The sequence below is a fragment of the Panulirus ornatus genome, chromosome 5 (assembly GCF_036320965.1).
Source record: "Panulirus ornatus isolate Po-2019 chromosome 5, ASM3632096v1, whole genome shotgun sequence".
NCBI classification, from domain to species: Eukaryota; Metazoa; Arthropoda; class Malacostraca; order Decapoda; family Palinuridae; genus Panulirus; species Panulirus ornatus.
In genome coordinates, this window is record NC_092228.1 from 35,017,265 (window position 1) to 35,042,676 (window position 25,412).

The 25,412-nt window shown below is 37.6% G+C and overlaps 1 protein-coding gene across 1 annotated transcript in view; it reads right to left on the reverse strand.

The window, feature by feature from the left end:
- The window catches only part of LOC139746862 (ionotropic receptor 21a-like), a 163,197-nt gene that overhangs the window by 75,943 nt on the left and 61,842 nt on the right, over window positions 1-25,412 (reverse strand). Inside the window, exon 3 of the mRNA XM_071658492.1 lies at window positions 9,407-9,562. Coding sequence (XP_071514593.1) covers window positions 9,407-9,562 — 156 coding nt within the window. The remainder of the gene's footprint in view (window positions 1-9,406; window positions 9,563-25,412) is intronic.

A 25,412-nucleotide genomic window follows, 5' to 3' on the forward strand; every position in this document is an offset into this window, starting at 1 on the left:
CGATCAAACCACCTCACATCACACATTGTCCTCAAACATCTCATTTCCAGCACATCCATCCTCCTGCGCACAACTCTATCCATAGCCCACGCCTCGCAACCATACAACATTGTTGGAACCAATATTCCTTCAAACATACCCATTTTTGCTTTCCGAGATAATGTTTTCGACTTCCACACATTCTTCAAGGCTCCCAGAATTTTCGCTTCTCCCCCACCCTTTGATTCACTTCCGCTTCCATGGTTCCATCCGTTGCCAGATCCACTCCCAGATATCTAAAACACTTTACTTCCTCCAGTTTTTCTCCATTCAAGCTTACCTCCCAATTGACTTGACCCTCAACCCTACTGTACCTAATAACCTTGCTCTTATTCACATTTACTCATAACTTTCTTCTTTCACACACTTTACCAAACTCAGTCACCATCTTCTGCAGTTTCTCACATGAATCAGCCACCAGCGCTGAATCATCAGCGAACAACAACTGACTCACTTCCCAAGCTCTCTCATCCCCAACAGACTGCATACTTGCCCCTCTTTCCAAAACTCTTGCATTCACCTCCCTAACAACCCCATCCATAAACAAATTAAACAACCATGGAGACATCACACACCCCTGCCGCAAACCTACATTCACTGAGAACCAATCACTTTCCTCTCTTCCTACACGTACAAATGCATTACATCCTCGATAAAGACTTTTCACTGCTTCTAACAACTTGCCTCCCACACCATATATTCTTAAAACCTTCCACAGAGCATCTCTATGAACTCTATCATATGCCTTTTCCAGATCCATAAATGCTACATAAGAATCCATTTGTTTTTCTAAGTATTTCTCACATACATTCTTCAAAGCAAACACCTGATCCACACATCCTCTACCACTTCTGAAACCACACTGCTCTTCCCCAATCTGATGCTCTATACATGCCTTCACCCTCTCAATCAATACCCTACCATATGATTTACCAGGAACACTCAACAAACTTATACCTCTGTAATTTGAGCACTTACTTTTATCCCCTTTGCGTTTATACAATGGCACTATGCAAGCATTCCGCCAATCCTCAGGCATCTCACCATGAATCATACATACATTAAATAACCTTACCAACCAGTCAATAATACAGTCACCACCTTTTTTAATAAATTCCACTGCAATACCATCCAATCCTGCTGCCTTGCCGGCTTTCATCTTCCGCAAAGCTTTTACTACCTCTTCCCTGTTTCCCAAATCATTTTCCCTAACCCTCTCACTTTGCACACCATCTCGACCAAAACACCCTATATCTGCCACTCTATCATCAAACACATTAAACAAACCTTCAAAATACTCACTCCATCTCCTTCTCACATCACCACTACTTGTTATCACCTTGTTATATATATATATATATATATATATATATATATATATATATATATATATATATATATATATATATATATATATATATATATATATATATATATATATTTTTTTTTTTTTTCATACTATTCGCTATTTCCCGCATTAGCGAGGTAGCGTTAAGAACAGAGGACTGAGCCTTTCAGGGAACATCCTCACTTGGCCCCCTTCTCTGTTCCTTCTTTAGGAAAATGAAAAACGAGAGGGGAGGATTTCCAGCCCCCCGTTCCCTTCTCTTTTAGTCGCCTTCTACGACACGCAGGGAATACGTGGGAAGAATTCTTTCTCCCCTATCCCCAGGGATATATATATATATATATATATATATATATATATATATATATATATATATATATATATATATATATATATATATATATATGTATTTATATATATATGTATTATATATATATGTATATATATATATATATATATATATATATATATATATATATATATATATATATATATATATATATATATATATATATATATATATATATATATATATATATATATATATGTGTACGTGTAGGAAGAGAGGATAGTGATTGGTTCTCAGTGAATGTAGGTTTGTGGCATGGGTGTGTGATGTCTCCATGGTTGTTTAATTTGTTTATGGATGGGGTTGTTAGGGAGGTGAATGCAAGAGTTTTGGAAAGAGGGGCAAGTATGAAGTCTGTTGGGGATGAGAGAGCTTGGGAAGTGAGTCAGTTGTTGTTCGCTGATGATACAGCGCTGGTGGCTGATTCATGTGAGAAACTGCAGAAGCTGGTGACTGAGTTTGGTAAAGTGTGTGAAAGAAGAAAGTTAAGAGTAAATGTGAATAAGAGCAAGGTTATTAGGTACAGTAGGGTTGAGGGTCAAGTCAATTGGGAGGTGAGTTTGAATGGAGAAAAACTGGAGGAAGTGAAGTGTTTTAGATATCTGGGAGTGGATCTGGCAGTGGATGGAACCATGGAAGCGGAAGTGGATCATAGGGTGGGGGAGGGGGCGAAAATTCTGGGAGCCTTGAAGAATGTGTGGAAGTCGAGAACATTATCTCGGAAAGCAAAAATGGGTATGTTTGAAGGAATAGTGGTTCCAACAATGTTGTATGGTTGCGAGGCGTGGGCTATGGATAGAGTTGTGCGCAGGAGGATGGATGTGCTGGAAATGAGATGTTTGAGGACAATGTGTGGTGTGAGGTGGTTTGATCGAGTAAGTAACGTAAGGGTAAGAGAGATGTGTGGAAATAAAAAGAGCGTGGTTGAGAGAGCAGAAGAGGGTGTTTTGAAATGGTTTGGGCACATGGAGAGAATGAGTGAGGAAAGATTGACCAAGAGAATATATGTGTCGGAGATGGAGGGAACGAGGAGAAGAGGGACACCAAATTGGAGGTGGAAAGATGGAGTGAAAAAGATTTTGTGTGATCGGCGCCTGAACATGCAGGAGGGTGAAAGGAGGGCAAGGAATAGAGTGAATTGGAGCGATGTGGTATACCGGGGTTGACGTGCTGTCAGTGGAGTGAATCAAGGCATGTGAAGCGACCGGTGTAAACCATGGAAAGCTGTGTAGGTATGTATATTTGCGTGTGTGGACGTATGTATATACATGTGTATGGGGGTGGGTTGGGCCATTTCTTTCTTCTGTTTCCTTGCGCTACCTCGCAAACGCGGGAGACAGCGACAAAGCAAAAAAAAAAAAAAAAGAAAAAAAATATATGATTAAACAATGCCTCTGATTCTTGGTATGTTCTTATGATATATCCATGTTCCTTAAGTTTATCTTGAAGATTTTTACCAGTTTGTCCAACATCAAACATATTGCAATTTTTACGTGGTGATCTGGAAAAAGAGCCTGAAAATTTTTTTGTGAGTTTTTGATTTAGACATTCTTTATGATATTGTCATTTGTGAAGGCTAGGTTTACGATAAAGTATTTAAGGAACGTGGGAACTAATGTAGAATTATCACTAAAGGGAGAACTAAAGGATTCTTGGTATCAAGGGAAGGTTTGGGTTGAATTCTATAAAATCATTTCTTTACCAACATAAAAGAGATGTTATTGAAAGATCCTGGTTACTTTAACTTGGATCCAATGGAATGTATCTTTTCAAACTTATCATCAATAAGTTCCGGACTGCATATATGTAATGTCCTAAGGAATATTGACTGAAATTATGATAAATCAAGTCGGTTATGTTGAGCAGAGTGATAATGAATATATAAACAAACATGACTGGTTTCTGTATTTGCCAAACGTGAAGATATTTTTATGCCTATGGAACACGCAGATACAAAATGTTAACATGCAATTAACTTCTACTTCCACAGTAAAGTTGATAGAAGGGATACACATGCTAAACTTTTCAGGAAGTCCCATAGTGATTTCTGTGGGCTTCACCAGATGTTAATTATCAAAATGGTTATTTTCTTTATTAAGCCATATTGATTTTCATTTCAAATTGGAAAGTTTTGATGTTTTATCCTTGTTCACAAAATGTCCAGTTGAAGACCTCTTAGAAAAGTTGGTTGATGTCTTGGATGATACTGCATTTGAATTTAATGGAGAACATTATGATCAGAAATTTGGTCTGGCGATGGGTAACCCGCTTTCACCAGTATTAAGTAATCGTTACATGGAATTCTTTGAAGCAAAATTACTAAATGATATCTTTCTCACTGAGGCAATTTCGTTTAGGTATGTAGATAATGTTCTTTGTGTTTGGCCAACAAATGAAAATTTACAAATTTCTTCCTTTACTTGGAAATTTATTACCTTCTATCAACTTTGCTGTGAGAGTGGAAAATTATTGTATGTCACAATTCTTAGACTGCATGATCCACAGGGATAGAAGCATGTTTAAGCTTACCATACACATAAAGCCCATCAATGTTTGTTCATATATTCATTATAACTCAGGTCAACATGACAATTAAATTATCATCATTCCAGAAGATGTTCATCAGGGCATCACTTATTGATGATGAGTTGGAGAAGGTATATTCTATTGGATCCAAATTAAGGTGTCCTAGACCTTTCATTGATAAATCCCTTAAGCTGGCAAGATATCATTTTATAGAAATAAACCCTAACCTTCCCTTGATACCAAGAATCTTTTTGTTCTTCATTTTGCAGATAATTTTGCATTAAATTCTAGGTTGCTTTAATCCTTCAATTTCAACATAACCTTCAACAACAATAGTATTGTAAAGAATATCTCAGTCAAAAATTCATCAGAATATTCTGCGGACTGTGTTTACATAATACTGTGTAAAAATTTTCATGCTTTATGTCTGGTAGACTGGTAAGGATCTTTAGGTTAGACTTAAGTATAAGAAGAGGACAAAAATCAAATTCTTTGTTTAATCAGGTTAAAATTATGATCATTGTTTTAACTGGAGTAACGCCAAATTAGCTAACTCTTTTGCCACAAGAAATACCATTGAATCTTCTAATATTGAATACACAAAGAATTGTAATATGCATATTATTGAAGGTCTATGCAAACTGGGTAGCTTTGACCTAGGCACTATTTTTAGAGGGTTCCTTTTCTCTTCCACATCAGAAATCTATGATGGGTATGATGCCAGACCCAAACACCACCGACCCAACCACAATTCGGTAACGCTTGCTTACCAATGGCATCTTAGCTGCGTCTCTTGTTTGTGTATCAATTGACTTTTCTGTCTTCTATCTCATTCTTGTATCTCCCTTGAGTATGTGATCATTGCATGAAAATGCTCTTAGGAACTTATCGCATTTCATTTTCTTATGGTTTAATGCGTATACAAGATCACACACACCAATGTGACCTCTTGCAATATGAATACCATACGGCTTACTCCAAATCGTTAATCAAAGCCCACAAACTGAAGCTACGATTTGAATTCCCTAAGATGTCTCGATGAACAAGTGCTTCCAAGATCTATGCTGCTGCAGTGGTTGCTGCTGTTGTCTTGTTGACCATTTGATGATTTCCAAAATTACATTTCGAAGAAACATACTGAACTAAAGATGATTGAAATAGAGGAGGCCTTCCTATTTCAAGAGAGAAGAAACGTGCTTTTCAAATGGCTATACCTACACAATGTAAGGGTCGTATGTTGGTCTATTTCTATAACAAGTTAAGAAGTGAACGGAATAGTCTTCAAAGGAAACTGAACAGTTAGACCATCTTGTTGAAAATAGTGACTGGACTAAGTACACAAGGTCTTCCTTTGTGATGAACTTGTCCAACAAAAGAACTTGAAACGGATTTTTTGTGTGACCTAGGCTATGGATTACGTTTTGCTTGCAGTAACAAAGAAGTTAACTGTGTTGATATTGTAAGACCTTTCAGTAATTTGGAAAAGTACAGTAAATTACCTAATGATGAATTGAACATTTGTAAAGATGTAGTATACGCCAATTTGTCAAAACCAGTTGTTCCAAATTGTTCAAAAAGGTTCATCGGTGCTATAAACAATTTGGAAAATAATAATGATATACATATTATTAAAGCAGATAAGGCTAACACAGTCGTGATTATGGACAAACTTAATCACTTATCAGAAAGGGAATGTTCTTTTATGCGATAATACAATAGACTTTAATCTCAGCAGAAATCCTCTCGAAGCAGGTAATTCTCACTTTAGTAAAGAACTCTTGTTGTTGAGAGGTAATGAGTCTCATGAAAAGATTTTCATCACTGTACTCTTCATTGCCATATATGTATGGACTTATCAAAACACATAAGCAAAACTTTCCAGCAAGACCTATAGTGAGTTCAGAAGGCTACATCACATATAAATGATCGTAATGGTTAGTTCCTTTTTAAGCCCAGTAGTGGGTAAGATATCAATTTTTTATATGATGAACAAAGTGGATTATTTTGATTATTATTCTCATTTCAAACTGGTAAGTTTTGATATTTCATCCGTTTTCACAAAAGTTCCAATTGATCGTCTAAGAGTTCGGTATACGTGTTTGCTAAGCATTTAGTGATTAATCTTAGCGCTTTGTTTTCAATGACTTTCAGTTCTGTTGTGTTTGCTTTTGAGAAGGTAGAAGACCAGGAAGGTGAAATGTAGTTTAGAGTGGAGCGGATGAGATTTTTGTAGATTTTTGTTACCACTGTGGTACCGGTTAGTTTTTGAGGGCATTTGATTTGTGTGATGCTTCCGTGTTAATGATTTTGGTGTGAAAGATGATTATCATGTGTGTATCGTAGTGAGGTAAATCCAGGAACCAAGGAAGTATGTTGTCATTCGCTCACATCAACTTTATAACTGTCAAGTATAATGCACCAAAACTAGAGCTCTCTATCCATTGGCAAGGCCCATAGATGTTACTGTGGTTTTCCTTAACAGCTTTTAATGTCCTGACCCAGGCCACTGACAGCTCGTCGCCCCCTGTATACCATATCACTCTCAATCGCTCAGAAAAGGGTACCCCCCTCACCCTTCTCAATCTCCTCGCACACATACACAAACTTACCATAGTCTTCCGGTAAAAAGGGCGGGGGGGGGGGGGGGACTATCTACGTATTCGTTGACAAGGCCTCTCTAACAGTTCTATCATATATTCCTTCTAGATCCATAATTGCACCATGTAAATCACTCTCAGCTAGTTTTGTCTCACAGAATTCTAAAAAGCAAACACGTGACCCACACATCTACCGCTACTTAGGGAACACTAATTTGTGTATGTCTTTTCAGTTTCTTGATCTCTGCTTTCCCATACTCCTTATCAGGTATACTCAACAGACTTATGCTTCTGTAATTCGAGAATTCACTTTTGTTTCTCTTTCCTGTACATAAGGGCACCAAACGTGCAATTTGCTAGTCCTTGATGAAAACCCCAGAGTTTCTCTAGATTGCGAAAGATGAAATCTAAGAAGTTAGAGGCGGAGGAGCTATTGAGTCTATGGAACTTCCGATGTCTGTGTAAGTCTGGTTAAATGTAAAACTTTCACTATAAGTTAGAGACCGGGATGATGACAGTGGTTTGCAACTCATAAGAAAATTATGCGTTTGATGACGTTGGTTTTACGGAGACACAGGAAAGCTTCGACACAATGACTTATATTGACGGAAGGAGGAGATCACTGATGTCGGAGCAGAGATGTTTGAATAAGCTCAGGGAAGAAATCCTTGCATAGTTTCATAGTATAGTCATAGAGTGTAAGAGAGCGCTTTGCCTTGAGATTCGCAGTCATCTGGCCACTTCAAATATTATGCTGACTCATGGTTGTTGGGGCCAGATGCGAGACTGATGAGTGAGTGATGTCAGGATGGGGCAGCTACCGGTGGATTGCAGCAAAGTGGTCGTTAATGTTTGAGCTGCTTCGATTACCCCGGAAAGGTTGTTGCTGCAGGAAAAGGAGGAGGACGGTTTGTTAAGATCGCATGACTCAGTTTCCTATACCACTGGCTGAAGTCAGACTTTTCTGATGCCGTAGTTTAGAAAAGCTACAAGATTTCTTTGGGAACGCATTTCAGGAATTACTTTGACAATGAGAGCCTAGTTGGGTTTAGTGTATTCACGGTAGGAGTCCCGATATTATCGCTGCATTAGTTACTTAATATGGAATGTAATCCAGGGCACGCAGTGTAGGCATACTGTTACAGGTCTCTCTTGGGGTGTGATCCAGGCCTCTCGTGTGGGCATAGTCTTATTGGTCTCTCAGGGTGTGACACAGGATACTAACGTAGGCATAACCATTTTAATATTTTCTCATAAAATCCCCGCACAACATGATTGTTCTTTAGTAGGCATATCTTCATGGGGAACAAGGAGCATGATAGAGCACAGAGTAAATGATGAAGGCATTTGACATGATTTTATTTCTGTCTGCCGTGTTCACACGGCGGTTTGGATGAAAATATATTTGCATCAGTATATACACTTTCATCGTGACAGATAATTATGTTTCTCTGTTAGATGAGCGATTAACCATTTCAGGGTCTGTTTGGACAATCAGTCAAGTTGTAAGGAGGATTTCATCCCTATCTGGCAGCAAACTGTTAGAAATGGCCTTGTGTGTATCCCTGTAATAGAGTCGATCGCTGAACGCACTTCCTTGATTATGTTTTTCAACTGCCAGACAATATACGTTAGGATCTGTTAACGCGGCTCTGTTTCCTGGTACCGCCAGATTATCAGAGATGTTCCATCGACCGACCTTTTGCTTCAATCAGTCATCACCTTACGGCTGCACGATGATATCTCTTAAACAATATATACATCAGTGTTATGATACATTAATGTTCGTCATTAATACAAAGTTACTGGATGTTTAAGAAGTAGAAACAAGAATTACAGTATCAACCTCAAGAAAAGAATCGTTGAAATTACAATCAAAACTTGAACAGTATCACAAAGTTATGTGGTTCTTGTGCCTTTTCACGTACACCATTTCTTCTTTCCCCTGGTTGGTATATAAAAGAAATCTAGCTTTTATCTTATTTAAGAATACAGTGAATACACAATGTTAGCCAGCATCTTTGAAGATAACCACGTAAATATAGTTGGCTGAGGAACTGGCCCATATTACCGTTTATACCTGCAGCCGATGTGGTCCCTCTGTTATCTATTTCTGTTTTCTGCTAACACTGTTATTGATGAGAAAACGCTCATGAATATCTTGCATGTAGAAGATGACGATTCTAATTCTTTTCTTCCATTGATAGTACGCTATCAATTTCTTAGCCTTAGCCATGTAGTTTTTATTTGCTCTTACAACTTCTCAGGACGTATTACAGTTTTCATCTGAGTTAGGAAGGGTATTGTATAAGCACCCCTCTTCTTTCATGTCCCTTTGTAGTAATCGTACCCTTTAGAGAATATTGTGGCCTACTGCTGTGAAATGATAATCAGTCTCAGATCAAACTAGTCTTTTCTTTCTCATTAAATGAAGATTTTTTTTTTACAATTACAGGAAAATTTAAAACTTTTTTCAGCATCTTATCTACCCAATTTCAACAATGAATAAATCGTATAATGTTTCTAAAAACAGAAAGTATTACTAACCTTCATAACCCTAAGAAGAGAGGTTCCTTGCCTGCTGAATCTATTCTTCAGATAGGCCATAGAAATTCCATTTCCAAGATACACTGCTCTGCCTTGAAGAACCGGAATATATATATCTTCTAACGCGTCGTGATATTTGTAGACTCTTGTTAGGCCCTGTAAAGGTCATATATCACATTACACTTGCAGTCAAATTTAGTCGTCTGAATACCTTGGTCTGTGCTCCATATTTTTTCAACGTACACACAGGTACGTAAATAAAAACATCGAAAACACAAAAATATATTCACTGAAATACATATGCATTCACAGATACACAAAAGTACATATACAAGGAGTATATAACAAAAAATTGTAAAACACAGTTATCATTTTTCTTTTTTTTCAATATATCTAATCGCAGTTTCTCTCATCAACGAGGTAGCAAATGGAAACAGACGAAGAAACAATGGCCCATCCACTCATACACATATACACACACAAACACACACAAACACACACATATTTATAGCCCAACCCACCTACATGTATATACATACACATCCAAACACGCACATACACATACCTATAGATCTCAACGTATACATATATATACACAAACAGACATGTACATATATTCACATTCCTGAGTCCGCGGGGAAAATGAAACACGTGGACTCAAAGGAAAATATTGATCACGCCCAAAATTGTGATCCTTTCCAATATATACACATGTACATAATTCATACAGTCTGCCCTTATTAATTCCCGTCGACATCCCGCCACATGAAATGACACCCCCCCCCCCCACGCCGCCGAATTCGCGCAAAGTAAGGCTAAGAAAATTCAACAAAGCCACATTCGTCCACACTCAGTCTCCAGCTGTCATGAATAATGCACCGAAAACACAGTTCCCTTTCCACATCCAGGCCCAACAGAACTTTCAATGGTTTACCCCAGACGCTTCACATGCCTTGGTTCAATTTATTGACAGCACGTCGACCCCGGTATACCACATCATTCCAATTCACTCTATTCCTTGCACGCCTCTCACCCTCCTGAATGTTCAGGACCCTATCACTCAAAATCTTTTTCACTCCATCTTTCCACCTCCAATTTGGTTTTCCACTTCTCCTCGTTCCCTCCACCTTTGACACATATATCCTCTTGGTCAATCTTTCCTCGCTCATTCTATCCATGTCACCAAACCACTTCAAAACACCCTCTTCTGCTCTCTCTACCACACTCTTTTTATTACCACATATCTCTCTTACCCTTTCGTTACTTACTCGATCAAACCACCTCACACCACATATTGTCCTCAAACATCTCATTTCCAGCACATCCACCTTCCTCCGCACAACTCTATCTATAGCCAACGGTTCGCAACCATGTAACATTGTTGGAACCAATATTCCTTCAAACTTACCAATTTTTGCTTTCCAAGATAACGTTCTTGACTTCCACACAATTTTCGATTCTCCCAAAACTTTTGCCCCCTCCCCCACCCTATGACTCACTTCGGCGACCATGGTTACATCCGCTGACAAATCCACTCCCAGATATCTAACACTTCACTTCCTCAAGTTTTCCTCCATTCACACTTACCTCCCAATTGACCCTACTGTACCTAATAACCTTACTTTTATTAACATTTACTCTCAACTTTCCTCTTTCACACACTTTACCAAACTCAGTCACCAGCTTCAGCAGTTTATCACCCGAATCAGCCAATAGCGCTGTATCATCATCGAACAACAGCTGACTCACTTCCCAAGCTCTCTCATCCACAACTGACTGCATACTTGCCCCTCTTTCTAAAATTCTTGTATTCACCTCCCTAACAACCCCATCCATAAACAAATTTAACAACCATGGAGACATCACGCACCCCTGCCGCAAACCTACATTCACTGAGAACCAATCACTTTCCTCTCTTCCTACTCGTACACATGCCTTACATCCTAGATAAAAACTTTTCACTGCTTCTAACAACTTGCCTCCCACACCATATATTCTTAATACCTTCCACAGAGCACCTTTATCAACTCTATCATATTGCTTCTCCAGATCCATAAATGCTACATATAAATCCATTTGCTTTTCTAAGCATTTCTCAGATACATACTTCAAAGCAAGCACCTGATCCACACATCCTCTACCACTTCTGAAACCACATTGCTCTTCGCCGATCTGATGCTCTGTACTTGCCTTCACCTTCTCAATCAATGCCCTTCCATACAATTACCCAAGAATTCTCAACAAACTTATACCTCAGTAATTTGAGCAGTCACTTTTTTGCCTTTGTACAATGGCACTATGCAAGCAATCCGCCAATCCTCAGGCACCTCACCATGAGTCATACATGCATTAAATATCCTTACTAACCAGTCAACAATACAGTCACCCCCTTTTTTAATAAATTCCAATACAATACCATCCAAGCCCGCTGCCTTGCCGGCGTTCATCTTCCGCAAAGCTTTTACTACCTCTTCTCTGTTTACCAGATCATTTCCCCTAACCCTCTCACTTTACACACAACTTCGACGAAAGTACCCTATATCTGCCACTCTATCATCAAACACATTCAATAAACATTCAAAATACTTACTCCATCTGCCTCTTTCTTTTATACATCTCCCAGTCATTTGCATTATTTCCCTGCAAAAGTCGTCCAAATGACTTTCTCTTCCCTTTCACTAATAATCTTACATCTTCATCCCATCACTCACTACCCATTCTAATCTGCCCACCTCCCATGCTTCTCATGCCACAAGCATCTTTTGCACAAGCCATCACTGCTTCCCTAAATACATCCCATTCCTCTCCCACTCCCCTTAAGTCTGTTGTTCTCACCTTTTTCCATTCTGTACTCAGTCTCCTCTGGTACTTCCTCCATCCCAAGCTCACTTACTCTCAACACTCTCTTTACCCCAGCATTCTCACTTCTTTTTTGAAAACCTTTACAAATCTTCACCTTCGCCTCTACAAGATAATGATCAGACATCTCTTCAGTTGCACTCCTCAGCACATTAACATCCAAAAGTCTCTCTTTTTTTTTTTCAATCAACACGTAATCCAATAACGCTCTCTGGCCATCTCTCTTACTTACATACGTATACTTATGTATATATCTCTATTTAAACTAGGTATTCCCAATCACCAGTCCTTTTTCTCTACGTAAATCTATAAGCTTTTCACCGTTTCCATTTACAAAACTGAACACCCCATGTACACCAATAATTCCCTGAACTGCCACATTACTCACCTTTGCATTCAAATCACCCATCACTATATCTCGGTCTCGTGCATCAAAACTACTAACACACTCACTCACCTGCTCCCAAAACCATTGCCTCTCATGATCTTTCTTCTCATGACCAGGTACATAGGCACTAATAGTCACCCATCCCTCTTCATCTACTTTCAGTTTTATCTATATCAATATAGAGTTTACTTCCTTACGCTATATCATATACTCCCACCACTCCTGTTTCAGGAGTAGTGCTACTCCTTCCCTTGCTCTTGTCCTCTCACCAACCTCTGACTTTACTCCCAAAACTTTCCCAAACCACTCATCCCCTTTACCATTGAGCTTCGTTTCACTCATAGCCAAAACATCCAGGCTCCTTTCCTCAAGCATAATACCTATCTCTTCTTTTTTCCCAACTTGGTTATATCCACACACATTCAGGCACCCCAATGTGAGCCTTCGAGGAGGATGAGCACTTCCTGCGTGACTTCTTCTGTTTCCCCTTTTAGAAAGGTAAAATACAAGGAGGGGAAGATTTGTAGCCCCCCCTCTCCCGTCCCCTTTATTCGTCTTCTACGGCATGTGAGGAATGCCTGGGAAGTATTCTTTCTCCCCTATCCCCAGGGTAATATATATATATATATATATATATATATATATATATATATATATATATATATATATATATATTATATATATATATATATATATATATTTTAATATATATAATAAAATTTTATATTCACTCTACCCTGTCCCCTCCCCGGTTAGCGAAGAACGAAAAGAAACAGACCAAAGAAGGCCCCCAACCCCCCCCACATACAATGTTTATAATACACTCTACACACGCACAAATATACCTATACATTTCAGCGTACACTCTATATACATACACAGACAATACATACAAAAACACATTCATAATTCTTTCCCCCTTGATCCTTTATCATTCCCTCGCTACCCCTCCAAAAATGAAATGACACCCCCCTAACCCCAAAAGTGCGCTAGGTAACTCTACGAAAAAACAACAAAGGCCACATTCGTTCACATTCATTCTCTAGCTGTCATATATAACGCACCGATACCACAGCTCCCTCTCCACATCCAGGCCCCACAAAACATTGCTTTCCATGGTTTACCCAAGACGCTTCAAATAACCTGGTTCAATCCATTTACAGTTCGTCGACCCCGGTATGCCACATCGTTCAAATTCATTCCATTCTTTGCACGCATTTCACCCTCCAGCATGGTCAGGTCCTGATCGCTCAAAATTTTTTCACTCCATCCTTCCACCTCTAATTCAGTCTCCCGCTTCTCCTTGTTCTCTCCACCTATGACGCATATAACCTCCTTGTCAATGTTTCCTCAGTCATTCTCTCCATATGACCAAACCATTTCAATACACACTCTTCTGCTCTCTCAACCACATTCTTATTTAACTTACTTACTCGATCAAACTACCTCACACCACATATTGTCCTCAAACATCTCATTTCCAAAACACCCACCCTCCTCCGCATAACCCTATCTATAGCCCACGCCTCACAACCATATAACATTCTTGGAACCACTAATCCTTCAAACATATGAACATATGAAGGTGCGCGTTCCTGTACACTTTGTTCGTATCAAAATCCCTCAGCGTTTAACTTTTTGGGTCTTTTAAAATGCCATCCTGCCATTGCGCCTGTTCGGAAATGACCGGTGTAGACCCCGTTGCTCACCAACGTGAGACGAAGAGTGTTCGATACCATAGTATTGAAAAAGTTTATTTCTTTTTTAGCCAGGCCCATACCAGCGGTACATTCCCGTTTCCCGGCGGGTTTGGGGGTTTGATGTTTTATGAAGGGGGAAAATTCCTATGTACTTTTCATATACTATATATATATATAATATATATATATATATATAATATATATAATATATTAAAAATATATAAAATATAATATATATAGATATAATTTATATATATAAATTATAAATATATATTTTTATAATATAACAATTTAAAAATTTTATAATATATAATATATATATATATATATATATATATAATAATAAATATATATATATATATATATAAATATATAATAATATATATATATATATATATTATAATTTATATATGTATAAAGAACATATATATATATATATAATATTATATAATAATAAATATATAAATATATATATAAAATATAATAAAATATATATATTATATATAAAATATAAATAATATGTATATATAAAATATAATATATAAATAATATATAAGATAAAATAAATATATAATATATATATATAAAATAATAATAAAATAATAAATATAAATAAATATTTTTAATTATTATAAATATAATGACATAACTTAATTAATATATATATATAATATATATATAATATATATATAATATATATATTTATATATATATATAATATTTTAATATTTTAAAAAAATATATATATATTATATATATTTCATAATATAATAATATATATAATATATATAAATATAATATATATATAAATAATAAATTATAAATATAAACAATATAATATAATATATTTTCATATACATAAAATAAAAATATATATATATATAATATTTTAATATATATATATATATATATAATATATATATTATATAATATTTTATTATATATTATATATATATATATAAAACATATATATAATATAATTTAAAAATATATATATAAATATATATAAATATATATATATATATATATATATATATATATATATAAAATATTTTTAAAATATAAATTATATATTAATATTTTATATATATAATATATAAAATAATTATATAATTATATAATATTATTATATACATATAAATTTTTATATGAATATAAATATATTTTTTATATAATATAATATATATAATTATATAATATATATTAAAATATATATATATATAAATATAAAAATATAATATATTTTTATAATAAAATATATTATATATATAATTAATATTATATAAATATATATATATATATTAAATAAATAATATATATATAAAAATTATATATTATTATATATTATAATATATATATATATAATATATATAAAAATATATATATATAATATATATATATATAAATATATATATTATAATATATATATATATAAAATATATATTACATAATAAATATTTAATTATTATAATATATTAAATTTTATATATAATATATAAAATAATAAATATAAATATAATATATAAAATATATATATAAAATAATATATAAATAATATATAAAATAATAATATTTTTTTTTTTTTCTTTTTCGCGTCTCCCCGGGTTTTTGGGTAGCGCAAGGAAACAAGAAAGAAATGCCCAAACCCCACCATACACAGTTATATACAAGTCCACACACGCAAAAAATCTACCTACACACTTTCCAGGTTCCCCCCCCCGAAAGCCACATGCCGATTTTAATCCACTGACAGCAACCACCCCGTAAACACATCGACCAATCAACTATTCCGTACCCCCCTTTCACCCCCCTGCATGTTCAAGCCCCGATCACACAAAATCTTTTTCACTCCATCTTTCCACCTCAAATTTGGTCTCCCACTTCTCGTTCCCTCCTCCGACACATATATCCTCTTGGTCAATCTTTCCTCACTCATTCTCTCCATGTGCCCAAACCATTTCAAAACACCCTCTTCTGCTCTCTCGACCACACTCTTTTTATTTCCACATATCGCTCTTACCCTTACATTACTTACTCGATCAAACCACCTCACACCACACATTGTCCTCAAACATCTCATTTCCAGCACATCCATCCTCCGGCGCACAACTTTATCCATAGCCCACGCCTCGCAACCATACAACATTGTTGGAACCACTATTCCTTCAAACATACCCACTTTTGTTTTCCGAGATAATGTTTTCGACTTCCACACATTCTTCAAGTCTCCCAGGATTTTCGCCCCCTCCACCACCCTATGATTCACTTCCGCTTCCATGGTTCCATCTGCTGCCAGATCCACTCCCAGATATCTAAAACACTTTACTTCCTCCAGTTTTTCTCCATTCAAACTGACCTCCCAATTGACTTGACCCTCAACCCTACTGTACCTAATTACCTTGCTCTTATTCATATTTACTCTTAACTTTTTTCTTTCACACACTTTACCAAAATCAGTCACCAGCTTCTGCAGTTTCTCACATGAATCAGCCACCAGCGCTGTATCATCAGCGATCAACGACTGACTCACTTCCCAAGCTCTCTCATCCCCAACAGACTTCATACTTGCCCCTCTTTCCAAAACTCTTGCTTTCACCTCCCTAACAACCACATCCATAAACAAATTAAACAACCCTGGAGACATCACACACCCCTGAGACATCACACATCACTGAGAACCAATCACTCTCCTCTCTTCCTACACGTACACATGCCTTACATCCTCGATAAAAACTTTTCACTGCTTCTAACAACTTGCCTCCCACACCATATATTCTTAATACCTTCCACAGAGCATCTCTATGAACTCTATCATATGCTTTCTCCAAATCCATAAATGCTACAAACAAATCCATTTGCTTTTCTAAGTATTTCTCACATACATTTTTCAAAGCAAACACCTGATCCACACATCCTCTACCACTTCTGAAACCACACTGCTCTTCCCCAATCTGATGCTCTGTACATGCCTTCACCCTCTCAATCAATACCCTCCTATATGAATTACCAGGAATACTCAACAAACTTATACCTCTGTAATTTGAGCACTCACTCTTATCCCCTTTGCATTTGTACAATGGCACTATGCACGCATTCCGCCAATCCTCAGGCACCTCACCATGAGTCATACATACATTAAATAAACTTACCAACCAGTCAATAATACAGTCACCCCCTTTTTTAATAAATTCCACTGCAATACCATCCAAACCTGCTGCCTTGCCGGCTTTCGTCTTCCGAAAAGCTTTTACTACTTCTTCTCTGTTTACCAAATCATTTTCCCTAACCCTCTCACTTTGAACACCACCTCGACCAAAACACCCTATATCTGCCACTCTATCATCAAACACATTCAACAAACCTTCAAAATACTCACTCCATCTACTTCTCACATCACCACTACTTGTTATCACCTCCCCATTTGCGTCCTTCACTGAAGTTCCCACTTGCTCCCTTGTCTTACGCACTTTATTTACCTCCTTTCAGAACATCTTTTTATTCTCCCTAAAATTTAATGATACTCTCTCATCCAAACTCTCATTTGCCCTCTTTTTCACATCTTGCACCTTTCTCTTGACCTCCTGTCTCTTTCTTTTATACATCTCCCACTCAATTGCATTTTTTCCCTGCAAAAATCGTCCAAATGCCTCTCTCTTCTCTTTCACTAATAATCTTACTTCTTTTCCCACCACTCACTACCCTCTCTAATCAACCCATCTCCCACTCTTCTCATGCCACAAGCATCTTTTGCGCAATCCATCACTGATTCCCTAAATACATCCAATTCCTCCCCCCACTTCCCTTACTTCCATTGTTCTCACCTTTTTCCATTCTGTGCTCAGTCTCTCCTGGTACTTCCTCACACAAGTCTCCTTCCCAAGCTCACTTACTCTCACCACTCTTTTCACCCCAACATTCACTCTTCTTTTCTGAAAACCCATACAAATCTTCACCTTAGCCTCCACAAGATAATGATCAGACATCCCTCCAGTTCCACCTATATATATAGAATTTTATATATATATATATATATTATATACAATATATAATATATATATATATATATATATATTATATATATATATATATAAATATATATATAATATATATAATATATATATAATATAATATATATATAATATATATATATATATAATATTATATATATTATATTTTATTAGTCAACCAGCTCAGCTACACAAGTTCCTGTACCCTAATGTCCAAGGTCGACATGTGGATACTCAGACCCAGGCGTGTACACCTGCGCCCCGGCCAACTCGAAGCCAAGGAGTGTCAACGTGCACGTCATCGCAGCTCCTTTTCGCAAACGGAACTACCTTGGCCCACCAGTGATGCTACTACGTTTGTGAATCAAGAACCATTGCAACACAAACCTCGCCAGGTGGTAGAGTGTCCCGCAGTGTATCGAGACAGACTTCCCCAGAACATTTTTAAAGAGGAAGTAAATGTTTATAGTTGTGTTACTGGAGTGATAGTTTTCATACATGGTGTTTTGACAAGAAAATAGTGAAATTGGAAAAAATGTAGCTTAGACATTGAAGCTTATTGATACAGTGGTTAAATTGATGAGAACTACTATTGACGTTTGTGTAAATAAATTATACATTTCCTTTTTTCCATAGCCAGAGGTTGAACCATTATGTGACATTCATTTTTTCATTTCATTTCAAGCTAGAAGTTTCAGTTTTCTAAATTATTTCTTACATTTTTCATATGTATATATATGTATGTGTGTGTGTGTGTATATATGCGTATGTATGTGTGTGTGTGTGTATGTGTATATATATATATATATATATATATATATATATATATATATATATATATATATATATATATATATATATATATATATATATATATATATATATATATATATATATTATCCCTGGGGATAGGGGTGAAAGAATACTTCCCACGCATTCCTCGCGTGTCGTAGAAAGCGACTAGAGGGGACGGGAGCAGGGGGCCAGAAATCCTCCCCTCCTTGTATCTTTTTTAACTTTCTAAAATGGGAAACAGAAGAAGGAGTCACGCGGGGAGTGCTCATCCTCCTCGAAGGCTCAGATTGGGGTGCCTATATGTTTGTGGATGTAACCAAGATGTGAAAAAAGGAGAGATAGGTAGTATGTTTGAGGAAAGGAACCTGGATGTTTTGGCTCTGAGTGAAACGAAGCTCAAGGGTAAAGGGGAAGAGTGGTTTGGGAATGTCTTGCGAGTAAAGTCAGGGGTTATTGAGAGGACAAGAGCAAGGGAAGGAGTAGCAGTACTCCTGAAACAGGAGTTGTGGGAGTATGTGATAGAATGTAAGAAAGTAAATTCTCGATTAATATGGGTAAAACTGAAAGTTGATGGAGAGAGATGGGTGACTATTGGTGCGTATGCACCTGGGCATGAGAAGAAAGATCATGAGAGGCAAGTGTTTTGGGAGCAGCTGAATGAGTGTGCTAGTGGTTTTGATGCACGAGACCGGGTTATAGTGATGGGTGATTTGAATGCAAACGTGAGTAATGTGGCAGTTGAGGGAATAATTGGTATACATGGGGTGTTCAGAGTTGTAAATGGAAATGGTGAAGAGCTTTTAGATTTATGTGCTGAAAAAGGACTGATGATTGGGAATACATAGTTTAAAAAGCGAGATATACATAAGTATACGTATGTAAGTAAGAGAAATGGCCAGAGAGCGTTATTGGATTACGTGTTAATTGACAGGCGCGCGAAAGAGAGACTTTTGGATGTTAATGTGCTGAGAGGTGCAACTGGAGGGATGTCTGATCATTATCTTGTGGAGGCTAAGGTGAAGATTTGTATGGGTTTTCAGAAAAGAAGAGTGAAAGTTGGGGTGAAGAGGGTGATGAGAGTAAGTGAGCTTGGGAAGGAGACTTGTGTGAGGAAGTACCAGGAGAGACTGAGTACAGAATGGAAAAAGGAGAGAACAATGGAGGTAAGCCAGGAGTGACTGAGTACAGAATGGAAAAAGGAGAGAACAATGGAGGTAAGGGGAGTGGGGGAGGAATGGGATGTATTTAGGGAATCAGTGATGGATTGCGCAAAAGATGCTTGTGGCATGAGAAGAGTGGGAGGTGGGTTGATTAGAAAGGGTAGTGAGTGGTGGGATGAAGAAGTAAGAGTATTAGTGAAAGAGAAGAGAGAGGCATTTGGACTATTTTTGCAGGGAAAAAATGCAATTGAGTGGGAGATGTATAAAAGAAAGAGACAGGAGGTCAAGAGAAAGGTGCAAGAGATGAAAAAAAGGGCAAATGAGAGTTGGGGTGAGGGAGTATCATTAAATTTTAGGGAGAATAAAAAGATGTTCTGGAAGGAGGTAAATAAAGTGCGTAAGACAAGGGAGCAAATGGGAACTTCAGTGAAGGGCGCAAATGGGGAGGTGATAACAAGTAGTGGTGATGTGAGAAGGAGATGGAGTGAGTATTTTGAAGGTTTGTTGAATGTGTTTGATGATAGAGTGGCAGATATAGGGTGTTTTGGTCAAGGTGGTATGCAAAGTGAGAGGGTTAGGGAAAATGATTTGGTAAACAGAGAAGAAGTAGTAAAAGCTTTGCGGAAGATGAAAGCCGGCAAGGCAGCAGGTTTGGATGGTATTGCAGTGGAATTTATTAAAAAAGGGGATGACTGTATTGTTGACTGTTTGGTAAAGTTATTTAATGTATGTATGACTTATGGTGAGGTGCCTGAGGATTGGCGGAATGCGTGCATAGTGCCATTGTACAAAGGCAAAGGGGATAAGAGTGAGTGCTCAAATTAAAGAGGTATAAGTTTGTTGAGTATTCCTGGTAAATTATATGGGAGGGTATTGACTGAGAGGGTGAAGGCATGTACAGAGCATCAGATTGGGGAAGAGCAGTGTGGTTTCAGAAGTGGTATAGGATGTGTGGGTCAGGTGTTTGCTCTGAAGAATGTAAGTGAGAAATACTTAGAAAAGGGAATGGATTTGTATGTAGCATTTATGGATCTGGAGAAGGCATATGATAGAGTTGATAGAGATGCTCTGTGGAAGGTATTAAGAATATATGGTGTGGGAGGCAAGTTGTTAGAAGCAGTGAAAAGTTTTTATCGAGGATGTAAGGCATGTGTACGTGTAGAAAGAGAGGAAAGTGACTGGTTCTCAGTGAATGTAGGTTTGCGGCAGGGGTGTGTGATGTCTCCATGGTTGTTTAATTTGTTTATGGATGGGGTTGTTAGGGAGGTGAATGCAAGAGTTTTGGAAAGAGGGGAAAGTATGAAGTCTGTTGGGGATGAGAGAGCTTGGGAAGTGAGTCAGTTGTTGTTCGCTGATGATACAACGCTGGTGGCTGATTCATGTGAGAAACTGCAGAAGCTGGTAACTGAGTTTGGTAAAGTGTGTGGAAAAGAAAGTTAAGAGTAAATGTGAATAAGAGCAAGGTTATTAGGTACAGTAGGGTTGAGGGTCAAGTCAATTGGGAGGTGAGTTTGAATGGAGAAAAACTGGAGGAAGTGAAGTGTTTTAGATATTTGGGAGTGGATCTGGCAGCGGATGGAACCATGGAAGCGGAAGTGGATCGTAGGGTGGGGGAGGGGGCAAAAATTCTAGGAGCCTTGAAAAATGTGTGGAAGTCGAGAACATTATCTCGGAAAGGAAAAATGGGTATGTTTGAAGGAATAGTGGTTCCAACAATTTTGTATGGTTGCGAAGCTTGGGCTCTGGATAGAGTTGTGCGCAGGAGGATGGATGTGCTGGAAATGAGATGTTTGAGGACAATGTGCGGTGTGAGGTGGTTTGATCGAGTAAGTAACGTAAGGGTAAGAGAGATGTGTGGAAATAAAAAGAGCGTGGTTCAGAGAGCAGAAGAGGGTGTTTTGAAGTGGTTTGGGCACATGGAGAGGATGAGTGAGGAAAGATTGACCAAGAGGATATATGTGTCGGAGGTGGAGGGAACGAGGAGAAGAGGGAGACCAAATTGGAGGTGGAAAGATGGAGTGAAAAAGATTTTGTGTGATCGGCGCCTGAACATGCAGGAGGGTGAATGGAGGGCAAGGAATACAGTGAATTGGAGCGATGTGGTATACCGGGCTTGACGTGCTGTCAGTGGATTGAATCAAGGCATGTGAAGCGTCTGGGGTAAACCATGAAAATCTGTGAAGGTATTTATATTTGCGTGTGTGGACGTATGTATATACATGTGTATGGGTGTGGGTTGAGCCATTTCTTTCGTCTGTTTCCTTGCGCTACCTCGCAAACGCGGGAGACAGCGACAAAGCAAAGAAAAAAAAAAAATATAAGTATATAGTGGGATATTTATAAAAGAGAGACAGCAGGTCAAGAGAAAGGTGCAAGAGGTGAAAAAGAGATCAAATGAGAGTGGGGGTGGGAGAGTATCATTGAATTTTAGGGAGAATAAAAAGATGTTCTTGAAGGAGGTAAATAAAGTGCGTAAGACAAGGGTGGAAATGGGAACTTCAGTGAAGGGCGCAAATGGGGAGGTGATAACAAGTAGTGGTGATGTGAGGAGATGGAGTGAGTATTTTGAAGGTTTGTTGAATGTGTTTGATGATAGAGTGGCAGATATAGGATGTTTTGATGGAGGAGGTGTGCAAAGTGAGAGGGTTAGGGAAAATGATTTGGTAAACAGAGAAGAGGTAGTAAAAGCTTTGCGGAAGATGAAAGCCGGCAAGGCAGCAGGTTTGGATGGTACTGCAGTGGAATTTATTAAAAAAGGGGGTGACTCTTGTTGACTGGTTGATAAGGTTATTTAATGTATGTATGACTCATGGTGAGGTGCCTGAGGATTGGCGGAATGCGTTCATAGTGCCATTGTACAAAGGCAAAGGGGATAAGAGTGAGTGCTCAAATTACAGAGGTATAAGTTTCTTGAGTATTCATGATAAATCGTATGGGAGGGTATTGATTGAGAGAGTGAAGGCATGTACAGAGCATCAGATTGGGGAAGAGCAGTGTGGTTTCAGAAGTGGTAGAGGATGTGTGGATTAGGTGTTTGCTTTGAAGAATGTATATGAGAAATACTGAGAAAACCAAATGGATTTGTATATACCATTTATGGATCTGGAGAGGATTATGATAGAGTTGATAGAGATGCTCTTTGGAAGGTATTATGAATATATGGTGTGGGAGGCAAGTTGTTAGAAGCGGTGAAAAGTTTTTATCGAGGATGTAAGGCATGTGTACGTGTAGGAAGAGAGGAAAGTGATTGGTTCTCAGTGAATGTAGGTTTGCGGCAGGGGTGTGTGATGTCTCCATGGTTGTTTAATTTGTTTATGGATGGGGTTGTTAGAGAGGTGAATGCAAGGGTTTTGGAAAGAGGGGAAAGTATTAAGTCCGTTGTGGATGAGAGAGCTTGGGAAGTGAGTCAGTTGTTGTTCGATGATGATACAGCGCTGGTGGCTGATTCATGTGAGAAACTGTAGAAGCTGGTGACTGAGTAAAGTGTGTGAAAGAAGAAAGTTAAGAGTAAATGTGAATTAGAGAAAGGTTATTAGGTACACTAGTGTTGGGGATCAAGTCAATTGGGAGGTAAGTTTGAATGGCGAAAAACTGGAGGAAGTAAAGTGTTTTATATATCTGGTAGTGGATCTGGCAGCGGATGGAACCATGGAAGCGGAAGTGGATCATAGGGTGGGGGAGGGGGCGAAAATTCTGGGAGCCTTGAAGAATGTGTGGAAGTCGAGAACATTATCTCGGAAAGCAAAAATGGGTATGTTTGAAGGAATAGTGGTTCCAACAATGTTGTATGGTTGCGAGGCGTTGGCTATGGATAGAGTTGTGCGCAGGAGGATTGATGTGCTGGAAATGAGATGTTTGAGGACAATGTGTGGTGTGAGGTGGTTTGATCGAGTAAGTAATGTAAGGGTGAGAAAAATGTGTGGAAATAAAAAGAGCGTGGTTGAGAGAGCAGAAGAGGATGTTTTAAAATGGTTTGGGCACATGGAGAGAATGAGTGAGGAAAGATTGACCAAGAGGATATATGTGTCGGAGGTGGAGGGATCGAGGAGAAGTGGGAGACCAAATTGGAGGTGGAAAGATGTAGTGAAAAAGATTTTGTGTGATCGGGGCCTGAACATGCAGGAGGGTGAAAGGAGGGCAAGGAATAGAGTGAATTGATTTCATGTGGTATATCGGGGTTGACATGCTGTCGGTGGGTTGAATCAGGGCATGTGAAACATCTGAGGTAAACAATGGAAAGCTGTGTAGGTATGTATATTTGCGTGTGTGGACGTATGTATGTACATGTTTATGGGGGTGGGTTGGGCCATTTCTTTCGTCTGTTTGCTTGCGCTAAGTTGCAAACGCGGGAGACAGCGACGAAGCAAAAAAAAAAAAAAAATGAAATATATGTATATATTATCCCTGGGGATATTGGATTAAGAATAATTCCCACGTATTCCCTGCGTGTCGTAGAAGGCGACTAAAAGGGGAGGGATCGAGGGGCTGGAAATCCTCCTCTCTCTTTTTTTTTTTTTTTTTGATTTTCCGAAAGAAGGAACAGAGGGGGCCAGGCGAGGATATTCCAAAAAAGGCCCAGTCCTCTGTTCTTAAAACTACCTCGCTGAAGCGGGAAATGGCGAATAGTTTAAGAAAAGAGAAAAAGAAAGAATATATATATATATATATATATATATATATATATATATATATATATATATATATATATATATATATATATATATATATATATATATATATATATATATATATATACATATATATATATATATATATATATATATATATATATATATATATATATATATATATATATATATATATATATATATATACAATGTACACATGTATATACACACACAGACATATAAATATATACACATGTACATAATTCATACTGTCTGCATTTATTTATTCCCATCGCTAACTCGCCACACATGGAATAACATCCACCTCCCCCATCAATTGTGCGAGGTAACGCTAGGAAAAGACAACAAAGGCCCCATTCGTTCACACTCAGTCTCCAGCTGTCATGTAATAATGCCCCAAACCACAGCTCCCTTTCCACATTCTACCCCCACAGAACTTTCCATGGTT